General features: G+C 45.4%; 1 protein-coding gene across 1 annotated transcript in view; it reads left to right on the forward strand.

Moving 5' to 3' along the window:
• Positions 1-15,000, forward strand: part of LOC110502371 (copine-8-like) — a 70,916-nt gene that overhangs the window by 12,810 nt on the left and 43,106 nt on the right. Inside the window, exons 2-4 of the mRNA XM_036959047.1 lie at positions 3,943-3,983; positions 11,035-11,081; positions 11,190-11,293. Of these exons, the coding sequence (XP_036814942.1) occupies positions 3,943-3,983; positions 11,035-11,081; positions 11,190-11,293 (192 nt within the window). The remainder of the gene's footprint in view (positions 1-3,942; positions 3,984-11,034; positions 11,082-11,189; positions 11,294-15,000) is intronic.

The following is a 15,000-nucleotide window of genomic DNA, read 5'->3' on the forward strand; positions in this document are numbered from 1 at the left end:
ACTCTCCAGTCGTCTCCACTCTCCAGTCGTCTCCACTCTCCAGTCTTCTCCACTCTCCTGTCTTCTCCACTCTCCAGTCGTCTCCACTCTCCAGTCATCTCCACTCTCCTGTCTTCTCCACTCTCCAGTCGTCTCCACTCTCCAGTCGTCTCCACTCTCCTGTCTTCTCCACTCTCCAGTCGTCTCCACTCTCCAGTCGTCTCCACTCTCCTGTCTTCTCCACTCTCCTGTCTTCTCTACTCTCCAGTCGTCTCCACTCTCCAGTCTTCTCCACTCTCCTGTCTTCTCCACTCTCCTGTCTTTTCCACTCTCCAGTCGTCTCCACTCTCCAGTCGTCTCCACTCTCCAGTCGTCTCCACTCTCCACTCATTACACACATTTGATGTGAACAGCCCAATTATATCTCTTATTATCACTTCTATATGGTTTCAGCCAACTAATTGGCTAGTGTAGCTCTGCTCTGACAGAGGCATGCAGCGGTCAGCCAGACCGACGTAGTGTGATACCATCTGGGGCAGGCTGGGATCAGCACAACATGGGTGGCTGATCTAGATACATCACTAACGATCAACGCCCAAAGACACTTGCTGCACTTGGCTGCCTTGTCACAGAACGAATGCTGTGCGGTGCCCCCCTGGCTAGCATGATAGCGAAAACCAAACCCCCTCTCTCCTTATTTCTCGCCCTCTCTCTCTCTCTCTCTCTCTCTCTCTCTCTCTCTCTCTCTCTCTGTCTCTCTGCGTGTCTAGTGGTCTGTAGATGCCTGCCTGATGGACAACTATTTTTCTTCTATTCTCTTAAATAAGTCAGAGTTTCACAGCTCAGAGCTTCAACAAAACAGAGCATGAAAGGTTGATGGAGTTGAATGTATTATCGGGGTTTTGGGTTTTCTCAGGCTCTTTTCTGTGTTTGACCTGGACTCACTACCCGGTGCAGCACAGTGTGGCATACAGTGCTGTTAGAAACTAAACAGAGTAACAGATCCCCTCTCCTGCTGCTGCTAACGTATTACACACACAAACACTGCTAACGTATTACACACACAAACACTGCTAACGTATTACACACACAAACACTGCTAACGTATTACACACACAAACACTGCTAACGTGCAACTGATGTTGTGTGTCGGGGCGGCACATAGCATGGTGTTGTGGTGGTGTTGTTGTGGTGTTGATGTGGTGTTGTGGTGATGTGGTGTTGTGGTACGGTGTTGCAGTGGTGTTGTGGTGGTGTGGTGTTGCGGTGGTGTGGTGATGATGTGGTGCGGTGTTGTGGTGTGGTGTTGCGGTGTTGCGGTGATGTGGTGTTGTGGTGGTGTGGTGTTGCGGTGGTGTGGTGTTGTGGTGGTGTGGTGTTGCGGTGGTGTGGTGTTGTGAAGCTGGTGTGGTGGTGTGGTGTTGTGAAGCTGGTGTGGTGGTGTGGTGTTGTGAAGCTGGTGTGGTGGTGTTGCGGTGTTGTTGTGGTGGTGTGGTGTTGCGGTGGTGTGGTGGTGTGGTGTTGTGGTGTTGTGGTGGTGTGGTGTTGTGAAGCTGGTGTGGTGATGTGGTGGTGTGGTGTTGTGAAGGTGGTGTGGTGGTGTTGCGGTGTTGATGTGGTGTTGTGGTGATGTGGTGTTGTGGTGGTGTGGTGATGATGTGGTGTTGTGTTGTGGTGGTGTGGTGGTGTGGTGTTGCGGTGGTGTGGTGATGATGTGGTGCGGTGTTGTGGTGTGGTGCGGTGGTGCGGTGTTGCGGTGGTGTGGTGTTGTGGTGGTGTGGTGTTGCGGTGGTGTGGTGTTGTGGTGGTGTGGTGTTGTGGTGGTGTGGTGTTGTGAAGCTGGTGTGGTGGTGTGGTGGTGTGGTGTTGTGAAGGTGGTGTGGTGGTGTTGCGGTGTTGATGTGGTGATGTGGTGTTGTGGTGGTGTGGTGTTGTGGTGGTGTGGTGTTGTGGTGGTGTGGTGTTGCGGTGGTGTGGTGTTGTGAAGCTGGTGTGGTGGTGTGGTGTTGTGAAGCTGGTGTGGTGGTGTGGTGTTGTGAAGCTGGTGTGGTGGTGTTGCGGTGTTGTTGTGGTGGTGTGGTGTTGCGGTGGTGTGGTTTTGCGGTGGTGTGGTGTTGTGAAGCTGGTGTGGTGGCGTTGCGGTGTTGTTGTGGTGGTGTGGTGTTGCGATGGTGTGGTGTTGCGGTGTTGTGGTGGTGGTGTGGTGTTGCGGTGGTGGTATGGTGTTGTGATGTTGTGGTGTTGCGGTGTTGTGGTGGTGGTGTGGTGTTGCGGTGTTGTGGTGGTGGTGTGGTGTTGCGGTGGTGGTGTGGTGTTGTGATGTTGTGGTGTTGTGGTGCGGTGTTGCAGTGTTGTTGTGGTGGTGTGGTGGTGTTGCGGCGTGGTGGTGTTGTGGTGGTGTGGTGGTGTGGTGGTGTTGTGGCGGTGGTGCAGTGTTGTGGTGTTGCGGTGTTGTTGCGGTGTGGTGGTGTGGTGGTGTGGTGGTGTTGTGGTGGTGTTGCGGTGTTGTTGCGGTGTGGTGGTGTTGTGGCGTGGTGGTGTTGTGGCGGTGGTGCAGTGTTGTTGCGGTGTGGTGGTGTGGTGGTGTGGTGGTGTGGTGGTGTGGTGGTGTTGTGGTGGTGTTGCGGTGTTGTTGCGGTGTGGTGGTGTGGTGGTGTTGTGGTGTTGTGATGTTGTGGTGTTGCGGTGTTGTGGTGTTGTGGTGCGGTGTTGTTGCGGTGTGGTGGTGTGGTGGTGTGGTGGTGTTGTGGTGGTGTTGCGGTGTTGTGGTGGTGCAGTGTTGTGGTGTTGCGGTGTTGTGGTGGTGTGGTGGTGTGGTGCATATGTAATCTGGCCCCCTGCTTGTTAACGGTGGGGTACCTCACTGGCTTGGAGCATCTGGTAGGAAATGGGACTTGTCTCTTCAGTGCATTATGACTCTTCTTGTATGATGAAATTTGATTACATCTTTAGTCTCTACCAAAGGAGTGTCAAAAAAACATTTTTTTTTTTTTTTCGTGAAATGGCTGGATGAATGGAAAAATCACTTGGTAAAATGGTAAAATGGTAGTTAGGGTACATAATAATGACCATATATTATTGCAACAACAAAGAAGTTACTGCAAACAACCAACACAGTTTTTTCCCCATCTGACAATAGAACAGCAGAATTTTTACCAAGCCTGCCGGAGGCTCCTCCCCTCCGTTTTTACCAAGCCTGCCGGAGGCTCCTCCCCTCCGTTTTTACCAAGCCTGCTGGAGGCTCCTCCCCTCCGTTTTTACCAAGCCTGCTGGAGGCTCCTCCCCTCCGTTTTTACCAAGCCTGCTGGAGGCTCCTCCCCTCCGTTTTTACCAAGCCTGCCGGAGGCTCCTCCCCTCCGTTTCTCCTCCATTTTTTTCCCCCCTTTTTTCTCCCCAATTTCATGGTATCCAATTGTTTTTTAGTAGCTACTATCTTGTCTCATCGCTACAACTCCCGTACGGGCTCGGGAGAGACGAAGGATGAAAGTCATGCGTCCTCCGATACACAACCCAACCAAGCCGCACTGCTTCTTAACACAGCGCACATCCAACCCGGAATCCAGCCGCACCAATGTGTTGGAGGAAACACCGTGCACCTGGCAACCGCACTGCGCTCGGCCCGCCACAGGATTCACTGGTGTGCGATGAGACAAGGACATCCCTACCAGCCAAGACCTCCCTAACCCGGACGACGCTAGGCCAATTGTGCTTCGCCCCACGGACCTCCCGGTCGCGGCCGGTTACGACAGAGCCTGGACGCGAACCCAGAGTCTCTGATGGCACAGCTGGCGCTGCAGTACAGCGCCCTTAACCACTGCGCCACCCGGGAGGCCTGTTTCTCCTCCATTTCAACAACAAAACAATAACAAAGGTGCTGGGGTGAACATTGGCGCTGTTTCCCCTAATACAGATAACATCTTTCACAACGAATAATGTCTGTTTCTTTGCTTTCTTGTTTTACAGAAATCTCCTGGACAGAGACACATTCTCCAAATCAGACCCAAGTAAGATTGTCTTTTATACACGCATTTACACACACACTCTTATTCTCTCTTGTTTTCTCTGGCCCTCTCTCTTCCCCCTGTGAATCAGTGTGCATTTGCATATGCCAGATGTCGTATTTCTCATTGTAATCTCAACTCTGGCTCTACTTGACTGAGCAGAAACAGTCTGTCCTCGTGTACACCAGCCATAGGATTCCTCTGCTGCTTATTCCCTGCTGATTCTAGAAATCTTCAAAATCATGACATTTTAGTCATGTTTCTGGATTTTTGCCTAACCTTAACCAGCCATATCTGTCATAGAGATAATGGGATGTTTGTGGTCTGTGGTGTGTAGATAAGTACATCCTTAAAATTAGGACATTTGGCCCTCTGAAGGAGATGTGGTCCGACTCAGCACTAGCAAGGAGGGAGGACTCTGATCCGAGAGGCCTACTGGCTGGTTGGCTTGCTAGAGGCTGGCTGGGCAGCTGGCTGGCTGGAGGCTAGCTGACTGGCTGGAGGCTGGTTAGCTGGGTGGCTGGGTGGCTGGCTGGCTTGCTGATGGCTGGCTGACTGACTGGCTGGAGGCTGGCTGGCTGGCTGGCTGGCTGGCTGGCTGGCTGGCTGGCTGGCTGGCTGGCTGGCTGGCTGGCTGGCTGGCTGGCTGGCTGGAGGCTGGCTGACTGGCTGGCTGGAGGCTGTAGCATGTTTATCCAAGGAGGTACTTGTGCTGTGTCCATGTCTCTGATGTGCTGACGGTACTGACCCCAGTCTCACAGCATTATACCTCCTCAGCAATGCACTGCAAGCCAGGGGGCCCAAGACGCGCACACACACACACACACACACACACACACACACACAAATGCACAGTCACAAACACACACACAAACACATGCACACCGGGTTGGGTAGGTTACTTACTAAATGTAATCTGTTACAGTTACTAGTTACTTGTCCAAAATTGTCACGAGTAACCTAACTTTTGGATTATCCAAACTCAGTAACGTAATCTAATTACTTTCAGTTACTTTTAGATTACTTTCTCTTAAGAAGCATACAATGAAGACAAAAATGTATATTACCAATTGAACGACATCTTTTTAAGCAAGAAGGCACGAGGGGTTGTGGTATATGGCCAATTTATGCACTTATGCATCACGCAACGCGGAGTGCCTGGATACAGCCCTTAGCCGTGGTATATTGGCCATATACCACAAACCCCCGAGGTGCCTTATTGCTATTATAAACTGCTTACCAACCTAATTAGAGCATTACAAATTCATGTTTTGTCATAACCATGGTATACAGTCTAATATACCACGGCCTTCAGCCAATCAGCATTCAGGGCTCGAACCACCCAGTTTATAATACCATATAAATCAATGTTAGAGTTTACATAGCTGGCCATAAATGGATGTTGCATTTTACTTTATGGGTTGGTTATGTAGGCTTGAGTGAGAAAGTTACAGACCCACTAATATCATACCCCCAAGACATGCTGACCTCTCGTCATGACAATATCAGGGGAGGTCAGCATTTTTTTTGATATTTTTGATACTTTCTCACTCATTATTATTCACAATTCATTCAGGATTACCCCGTAATCCCGGTAGTGTAACATTTGATAAAATACTTAGTGAATTTCACCAGGTTCATATATTAATATAGCATGCTGATTTGTTGTTATGCATGCCGGCATCCTGGGAATAGGGGAGTGTGTACTTGCGTTTTGCCCTGTCTGCTCATGCTCAAACCATTCTGATGCACTATGATAGGTAGGGACGCTTTTTCTGTCATCTTCAGAAAAGTTACATACCTTTAATCACAAAGTCATGACACACAGTGTTTTGTTCATGAAAAATGTTGGATATTTAGATATTTAGAGTTTATTTAGAGTTCTGAATTCAACATGTGGTCACTAGCTAGCTAACGTATTGTATGTGCAAACGATGGTTAGCTCCTTGACTGAACCCAGTCCTTTGTATTGTGTGTCTGTTGTAGAAAGAGGCGATGATTGGCAGGACATAGTTGTGCTCTACAAATGTATTTTCTTTTGTATGCAGGTATGTGGTTTTAACTACAGTGCCTTCGGAAAGTATCCAGAACCCTTTACTTTTTCCACATTTTGTTACGTTACAGACTTATTGTAAAATGTATTAAATAAAAAATGTTCCCCATCAATCTATTCCCGATACCCCATAATGACAAAGCCAAAACAGGTTTTTTGATTTTTTTTCAAATGTATTCAAAATAAAATGTAGGTATTCAGACCCTTTGCTGTGAGACTCTAAATTTAGCTCAGCTGTGTCCTGTTTCCATTGATCATCCTTGAGATGTTTCGACAACTTTATTGGAGTCCACCTGTGGTAAATTCAATTAATTGGACATGATTTGGAAAGGCACACACCTGTCTATATAAGGTCCTACAGATTACAGTGCATGTCAGAGCAAAAACCAAGCCATGAGTCGAAGGAATTGTCTGTAGAGTTCCGAGACAAGATTGTGTCGAGAAACAGATCTGGACAAGGGTTTTTGCAGCATTGAAGGTCCCCAATAATATAATGGCCTCCATCATTCTTAAATGTAAGAAGTTTGGAACCACCAAGACTCTTCCTAGAGCTGGCCGCCTGTCCAAACTGAGCAATCGGTGGAGAAGGGCCTTGGTTAGGGAGGTGACCAAGAACCCAATGATCACTGACAGAGCTCCATAGTTCTACTGTGGAGATGAGAGAACCTTCCAGAAGGACAAACATCTCTGCAGCACACCACCAATCAGGCCTTTATGGTAGAGTGGCCAGACGGAAGCCACTCCTCAGTAAAAGGTACATGACAGCCCTCTTAGAATTTGCCAAAGGACCCCTAAAGTACTCTAAGACCACAAGATTCTCTGATCTGATGAAACCAAGATTGAACTCTTTGGCCTGAATGCCAAGTGTCACATCTGGAGGAAACCTGGCACCATCCTTATTGTGAAGCACGGTGATGGCAGCATCATGCTGTGGGGATGTTTTTTAGCGGCAGGGACTGGGAGACTAGTCAGGATTGAGAGAAAGATGAACGCAGCAAATAACAGAGAGATCCTTGATGAAATCCAGATTGCTCATGATCTCAGACTGGGGCGAAGTTTCACCTTCCAACAGGACAACGACCCTAAGCACACAGCCAAGACAACGCAGGAGGGGCTTCGGGACAAGTCTCTGAATGTCCTGGAGTGGCCCAGCCAGAGCCTGGAACCCGATTGAACATCTCTGGAGAGACCTGAAAATAGCTGTGCAGCGACAGTCCCCATCCAACCTGACAGAGTTTGAGAGGATCTGCGGAGAAAAATGCGAGAAACTCCCCAAATACAGGTGTGCCAAGCTTGTAGCGTCATAGCCAAGAAGACTAGAGGCTGTAATCGCTGTCAAAGGTGCTTCAACAAAGTACTGAGTAAAGGGTCTGAATACTTATGTAAATGTGATATTTTATAAAAACGTGTTTTTGCTTTGTCATTATGGGGTATTGTGTGTAGATTGATGAGGATTTGTTTTGTTTTTATCCATTTTAAAATAAGGCTGTAACGTATCAAAATGTGGAAAAAGTCAAGGGGCCACTGTCCTGATATTTTTGGAGCTCACTGTGTTAGCCTACTCTGTTGATGATTTTGTTGTCATGGACAACTGATTGGGCTCATTGCTTCCAGTTGAAAAATAAATGCTGCTCTCATGGAATGAAATATTTTGAGCACTACCGAAAAGTGCTATTTTTAATTTGAAAAAGATATGCCGTAACCTGCATTTGCTATAGGACTGATGTTTAAGTTTTTGTTGGTGAAACTTTGATACCTCCATAATTTGCAGCTGTTTAAGTACATCAAAAGTGCGCAAGTTTGAGCATGTGATGTCTGTTTTTTTTATCAGCAGGAATTAGATTGAGCAATAAAAGCCTCTCTCGTGCTCTTCTTAAATGTAACTTGTTGTTGACAGTATGGACCACATTACCATGGAGATTAGAAGGGAGGAACTCCCTCAAAATTTTATTCCATAGACCGGGCTCCGCACTATGCAGCTGTTGCAAGAGCGCATTTTGTCACTGACTGTCCACTAGATGCAGAAACAATGATTGATAGGCAGCTTAAACTACCACATTATGTAAGGCACAAATAGCTAAATGAGAGAGCAGCAGTGTGATTCACATCAATGTGCTATGTAGATAACAGTAATATGTGATATCCACTAGGCCACACCACTGCTGTTGTCCTTACCTCCAAGCGTTTAGTGAAAAGGGATAATCTTCAGATGTAGACAGCATTCACACCATTGGAAGACATACACTATATGGCCAAAAGTATTCGGAGACCCCATCAAATGAGTGGATTTGACTATTTCAGCCACATTCAGACAGCTGAACTCAACTGCATTACATGATGTTACATGACAGTGCATTACAGTATATTACACTACATTACACTACATACACAAATAATAACCACAACAGCCAGCTGGAACCCTATTTGACCACGAAAACATGCATGCCCTGGCCACTGAGGTAACTACTAGAGAATGGGCATTTCTCCAGAGCTCTTTACGCTAGCATACATACAGAGCTAGTGAGGGCAGGCAGAGTAGAATCACTCTTGTTGATTCTATGGACAGAGGCCATTGAAGCCCTCTCAAGGGAAGTGATCACGGTCAGTCAGGTGGAATGGGGGCTCTGACCCCTCTGATTCTGATGAGGTGTATTTTGATTTGAACATTTTAACACCCCTCCCCGTAGAGGGAATTGGCTCAGATTACAGTAGTTTGCGCCAGACTGTATTAAAACAGATGGTTTTGGGACACCTAAATCTGTGCGTGTGTGTGTATTTTTAAACAAAATACATTCATAGCTGTTTATTTTGGTCCATATATTTGGGTGTATAAGCCATCAACCGTATGATAGGTCCAACAGTCAATTTCATGCTCTTGTAAAGGTCTGGGTTGGGGTTCAGACCCAGGGCCTCAAGCTTAATGATGAGCTTGGAAGATGTTGAATGCTGAGCTATAGTCAATGAACAGCATTCTGACATAGGTATTTCTCTTTGTCCAGATGGGACAGTGTGCAGTGCGATGGCGATTGCATCGTCTGTGGGTCTATTGGGGTCGGTAAGCAAATTGAAGTGGGTCTAGGGTGTCAGGTAGAGGTTATATGATCCTTAACTAGCCTCTCAAAGAACTTCATGATGACAGAAGTGAGTGCTACGGTGCTATAGTCATTTAGTTCAGTTACCTTTGCTTTCTTGGTAACAGGAACAATGGTGGACATCTTGAAGCATGTGGGACAGCAGACTGGGATAGGGAGAGATTGAATATGTCCGTAAACACTCCAACCAGCTGGTCTGCGCATGTTCTGAGGATGCGGCTAGGGTTGCTGTCTGGGACGACAGCCTTGCAAGGGTAAACACACTTAAATGTCTTACTCACGTTGGCCACGGAGAAGGAGAGCCCACAGTCCTTGGGAGCGGGCAGCGTCGATGGCACTGTGTTATCCTCAAAGCAGGCAAAGAAGGTGTTTAGCTTGTCCGGGAGCAAGACGTCAGTGTCCGTGACGTGGCTGGTTTTCCCTTTGTAATCCGTGATTGTCTGTAGACCCTGCAACATACGTCTTGTGTCTGAGCCGTTGAATTGCGACTCCACTTTGTCTCTATACGGATGTTTTGCCTGTTTGATTACCTTAGGGAGGGAATAACTTCACTGTTTACATTCTGCCATATTCCCAGTCACTTTGCCATGGTTAAATGGGGTGGTTCGCGCTTTCAGTTTTCCTCGAATGCTGCCATCTATCCATGGTTTCTGGTTAGGATAGGTTTTAATAGTCACAGTGGGTACAACGTCTCCTATACACTTCCTGATAAACTCAGTCACAGTATCAGTATTCAATGTTATTATTGGAGACTACCGGAACATATCCCAGTCTTCGAGATCAGAACAATCTTGAAGCATGGATTCCGATTGGTCAGACCAGCGTTGAATAGTCCTTAGCATGGGTACTTCCTGTTTGAGTTTCTGCCTGTAGGAAGGGATGAGTACAATGGAGTCATGGTCAGATTTGCCGAAAGGAGGGCGGGGGAGGACCTTATAGGCATCCCGGAAGTTGGAGTAGCAGTGGTCAAGTACTACAGTCAATATGTTGATAGAACTTCGACATCTTTTTTCTCAAAATTGCTTTGTTAAAATCCCCAGCTACAATACATGCGGCCTCAGGATATGTGGTTTCCAGTTTGCATAATGTCCAGTGAAGTTCTTTGAGGGCCGTTATGGTATCGGCTTGAGGGGGAATATACACGGCTGTAACAATAACCGAAGAGAATTATCTTGGGAGACGACATTTGATTGTGAGGTATTCTATGTCGGGTGAACAAAAGGACTTGAGTTTCTGTATGTTATCACAATCACACCATGAGTCGTTAATCTTGAAACATACACCCCAGCCCTTCTTCTTCCCAGAGAGATATGTATTCTTGTATAAATTCACGTGAGAGTGGATTCCCCTTAGCAGGGTGTTTCCCTAAGGCTTGCACATTTCAGTTTTTGCCCTAGCACTTACACAACTGATTCTCATCAAAGGCTTGATTACGAGTCTGATACTTTGTTAGTGCTCGGGAAATATCTAAAATGGGCACCCCTTGGGTCACCAGGACCAGGATTCAGAAACACTGCCTTAGCAGTGTCAACTCTGTTCCTTTTTTTCGTCCTTTCTCTTCGAAAAATCTTCATTGCTGCCTGGGTGGCAGTTACACTGACATTTACATTAATTAGGAACAGAGCTTTCCTCTCATGATGTCATAGCCTAGGCGATAGAATGTTATCTTCCAGGATTTCTTATGCCGTGTTTCCCCTGTGTTTTTACTGCTGTTACCTCTGTGTTTTTACTGCTGTTACCTCTGTGTTTTAACTGCTGTTACCTCTGTGTTTGAACTGCTGTTTCCTCTGTGTTTTTACTGCTGTTTTAACTGCTGTTTTTACTGCTGTTTTAACTGCCGTTTCCTCTGTGTTTTAACTGCTATTTTACACAGGCTTTTCCTTTTGTTTTCTTCCTCTTCTCTTGACAGTTTGTGTGCTGTACACTCAAGGAATCTCCAACAGGGAATGGAGAGAGGTGAGTTGAGGTGAGGGGGAAGAGGGTCCAAGGCTCTGTGAGTATTGCCTCACTCATTTTAAATCAATACAAACCAGTGGCTGTTCCTCCTTCTCTCTTTCATTCTAGTTTAGTCGGACAGAGGTGATAGACAACACACTGAATCCAGACTTTGTCCGTAAATTCCTCCTGGACTACTTCTTTGAGGAGAGGCAGAATCTCCGCTTTGACCTGTGAGTATGCACATGTGTGTGTGTTTTGTTTAGAGAGGGTGAGTTAGTGAGGTGAGTTAGTGTGTGTACATGAGCATGCGTGGTTGAGAGAGAGTGGTGCTGTGTGTGAGTCTGTAAGCACAAGTTGAGTTACGAATAAAGTATTTATAAAGTGAGAGTTGGGAGACGTAAGTGTTCACCTTTTAAATAAATAAAAATTCATAAGAATTTTGATAACATTTCTTTATGAATTCCCCTTGTTAATAAGATGTTTTGTAACGTAATACGGTCATGGGGCAAAAGCTAAAAAAGGTCGATATTGAAATACTCATGATGTTCATCATTTTTTGGAATTCATAAATGTATGTCAGTTAAATTGTGGTCTTATCTCAGAGCACATCATATGGTTTAGAATGACACCATTGGTCATTCTATACACTATGTATGTCACATAGTGTATGCTATAGCTTGAAAAATAAACATGTGGGTGACAACATCAAGCTGCTTGTCTCCAACATGAGGACGGTTTTGTAGTCTGCTTCATGTTTTGTTTCCGTGCCGTAATATAGCTGAGTGCCTGCCTTAGTGTTGAGTTGAAGAGACTATGAGTAAGTGTGTGTTAAGTTTGAGAGACAGAGCGTGAGGGTGTGTGTGTGTTTGGGTTAGGAAGGGGGAGTTAGTGAGGATGATGAAGTGTGTGTTGGTAGCTTAGCAGATTCTATTGTCAGTGTGTGAGCATCAGGCTGTATGACAATCTACACTGATGGCCCTCTAATGGCTCTCAGCAAAGAGTGGTTGCCGAGGCGCTCTCACACACTCCCGACACGCATGCACGCACACTCACACATGTAGACACACACACATACAGCTTCCCCCTACACACATAAGCCGCCCGAGGGCATCCTCTCTGACAAATATATATGTGTACTTTTTCCCTTGTCATTATATGAATAATTTATGTAGATTTGTGAGTGACCGAGGCAAAGACGAATAGTACATTAGGTACACCTGTTCATTCTGCCATCGACGGGCCCGGTTGCGTAACAATGTTCCCTAGTCTTATGGAATTACATCTGTACCAACATAGTACTGTATCATCTCTCTCAGCTGTGACATGGCACCTTGTCTGTAAAGACAATTATACACACCATCACACATGTACACACGTGCGGAGGCGCACGTACAGGCACACACACACATGCATGCACTCATGCACAGAAACAGGCACGCATACACACATGCAAAGTGAAAACACCTGAGCAATGGATTAAGGAAGGGATATACTGTACTAGAATACAATGGGTTTCTTTTTGAAAAGCAGGTGGATACATTTCAGCACACAAGTTGTTTTTTATAGTTTTATGGAGAAGCTACGTTCTTTTCAATGTCTGGTTGTTTATAATCATTGACACTGACGAACAAGCCTTTTTGTAAAATGGTACTATGATTTTCCACAATCAGTGGTTGCATTTACATTTGAGTCATTTATCAGACACTCCCATCCAGAGCCACTTACATTTAGTTCAGATAGCTGGGTGGGACAAACACATATCACAGTCATACACTCTTAGAAAAAAAGGTTCAAAATGGGTTATTGAATTCTACCAACAACTGTTTTGATCTGAAGAACCCTTTTTGGAAAACAAAGGCAATTCTTTGGAAGACAAGAAGGGTTCTACATAGAACTAAATATCATGATTCCCAGCATGCTCTATTGAAGGGTGATTTTAAGAATGGTTTGTTATAATATCTGTGTTTTTGCATGTACATTGATTGATTGATACATTTTATGCTAAACAAGAAATATAGCATACAATTTTCCAAACTAATCCAATCTGTTATTAGTTGGACTTATTGCATCCGTTACTGAGATGGTTGTTCCAGTTTAGATGATTGAGGTAGTCTCAGTATTCAGTCTTCCCTACCCTGGCAGTCATTCTGAATGCAGATTGCGGGCGATAAAACATTCCACTTGTTGGATATCCTAACTCTGGCTGGATTCCAATAAGAATTAAATATCACTTGGCAAGCCAGAATAGTGAAGGGAAAGGGGTTACCTAGTCAGTTGTACAACTGAATGCAATCAACTGAAATGTGTCTTCCACATTTAACCCAACCCCTCTGAATAAGAGAGGTGTGGAGAGCTGCCTTGATCGACATCCACGGTGCCCTAAATATGATCTGGTGCAACCAATTACCTTCAGAAGTCACATAATTAGTTAAATAAAGTCCACCTGTGTGCAATCTAAGTATCACATGATTTGTCACATGATCTCAGTATATAAACACCTGTTCTAAAAGGCCCCAGAGTCTGCAACACCACTAAGGGGCACCACCAAGCAAGCATGAAGACCAAGGAGCTCTCCAAACAGGTCAGGGACAAAGTTGTGGAGAAGTACAGATCAGGGTTGGGTTATAAAAAAAAATCTGAAACTTTGAACATGCCACGGAGCACCATTAAATCCATTATTTAAAAAATGGAAAGAATATGGCACCACAACAAACCTGCCAAGAGAGGGCCACCCACCAAAACTCACTGACCAGGCAAGGAGGGCATTAATCAGAGAGGCAACAAAGAGACCAAAGATAACCCTGAAGGAGCTGCAAAGCTCCACAGCGGCGATTGGAGTAAGCTGTACGCTCCACAGAGCTGGGCTTTATGGAAGAGTGGCAAGAAAAAAAGCCATTGCTTAAAGAAAAATAAGCAAACGTGTGGTGTTTGCCGAAAAGCATGTGGGAGACTCCCCAAACAAATGGAAGTAGGTACTCTGGTTAGATGAGACTAAAATTGAGCTTTTTGGCCATCAAGGAAAATGCTATGTCTGGCGCAAACCTAACACTCTCATCACCCCAAGAACATCATCCCCACAGTGAAGCATGGTGGTGGCAGCATCATGCTGTGGGGTTGCTTGTCTGGGAAACTGGTCAGGCACTGGGAAACTGGTCGGAATTGAAGAAATTATGGATGGAGCTAAATACAGGGAAATTCTTGAGGGAAACCTGTTTCAGTCTTCAAGAGATTTGAGACTGGGACGGAGGTTCACCTTCCAGCAGGACAATGACCCTAAGCATACTGATAAAGCAACACTCGAGTGGTTTAAGGGGACACATTTAAATGTCTTGGAATGGCCTAGTCAAAGCCCAGACCTCAATCCAATTGAGAATCTGTGGTATGATTTAAAGATTGCTGTACACCAGCGGAACCAATCCAACTTGAAGGAAGTTTTGCTTTGAAGAATGGGCAACAATCCCAGTGGCTAGATGTGCCAAGCTTACAGAGACATACCCCAAGAGACTTGCAACTGTAATTGCTGCAAAAGGTGGCTCTACAAAGTATTGACTTGGGGGGGGGTTAATAGTTATGCACACTCAAGATTTCAGTTTTTTTGTCTTATTTCATGTTTGTTTCACAATGAAAAAATATTTTGCATCATCAATGTGATGTGCATGTTGTTTAAATCAAATGATACAAACCCTCAAAAAAATATATTTTAATTCAGGTTATAAGGCAACAAAATAGGTAAAATGCCAAGGGGGGTGAATACTTTCGCAAGTCACTGTAATTGTCATAAATAATTGATTTTGAAAGGCTGGTGGAACCGTTCATAGAGGGTTAGAGGATGAAAGGGTTCTTGGAATAATCCTTCATAGAGGATTTTAAGAATAACCCTTCATAGAGAATTCTAGATAGAACCCCCTGTGAATGGTTCTATGAAGATCCCTACATA

The sequence above is a fragment of the Oncorhynchus mykiss genome, chromosome 2 (genome assembly GCF_013265735.2).
Source record: "Oncorhynchus mykiss isolate Arlee chromosome 2, USDA_OmykA_1.1, whole genome shotgun sequence".
Taxonomy (NCBI): domain Eukaryota; kingdom Metazoa; phylum Chordata; class Actinopteri; order Salmoniformes; family Salmonidae; genus Oncorhynchus; species Oncorhynchus mykiss.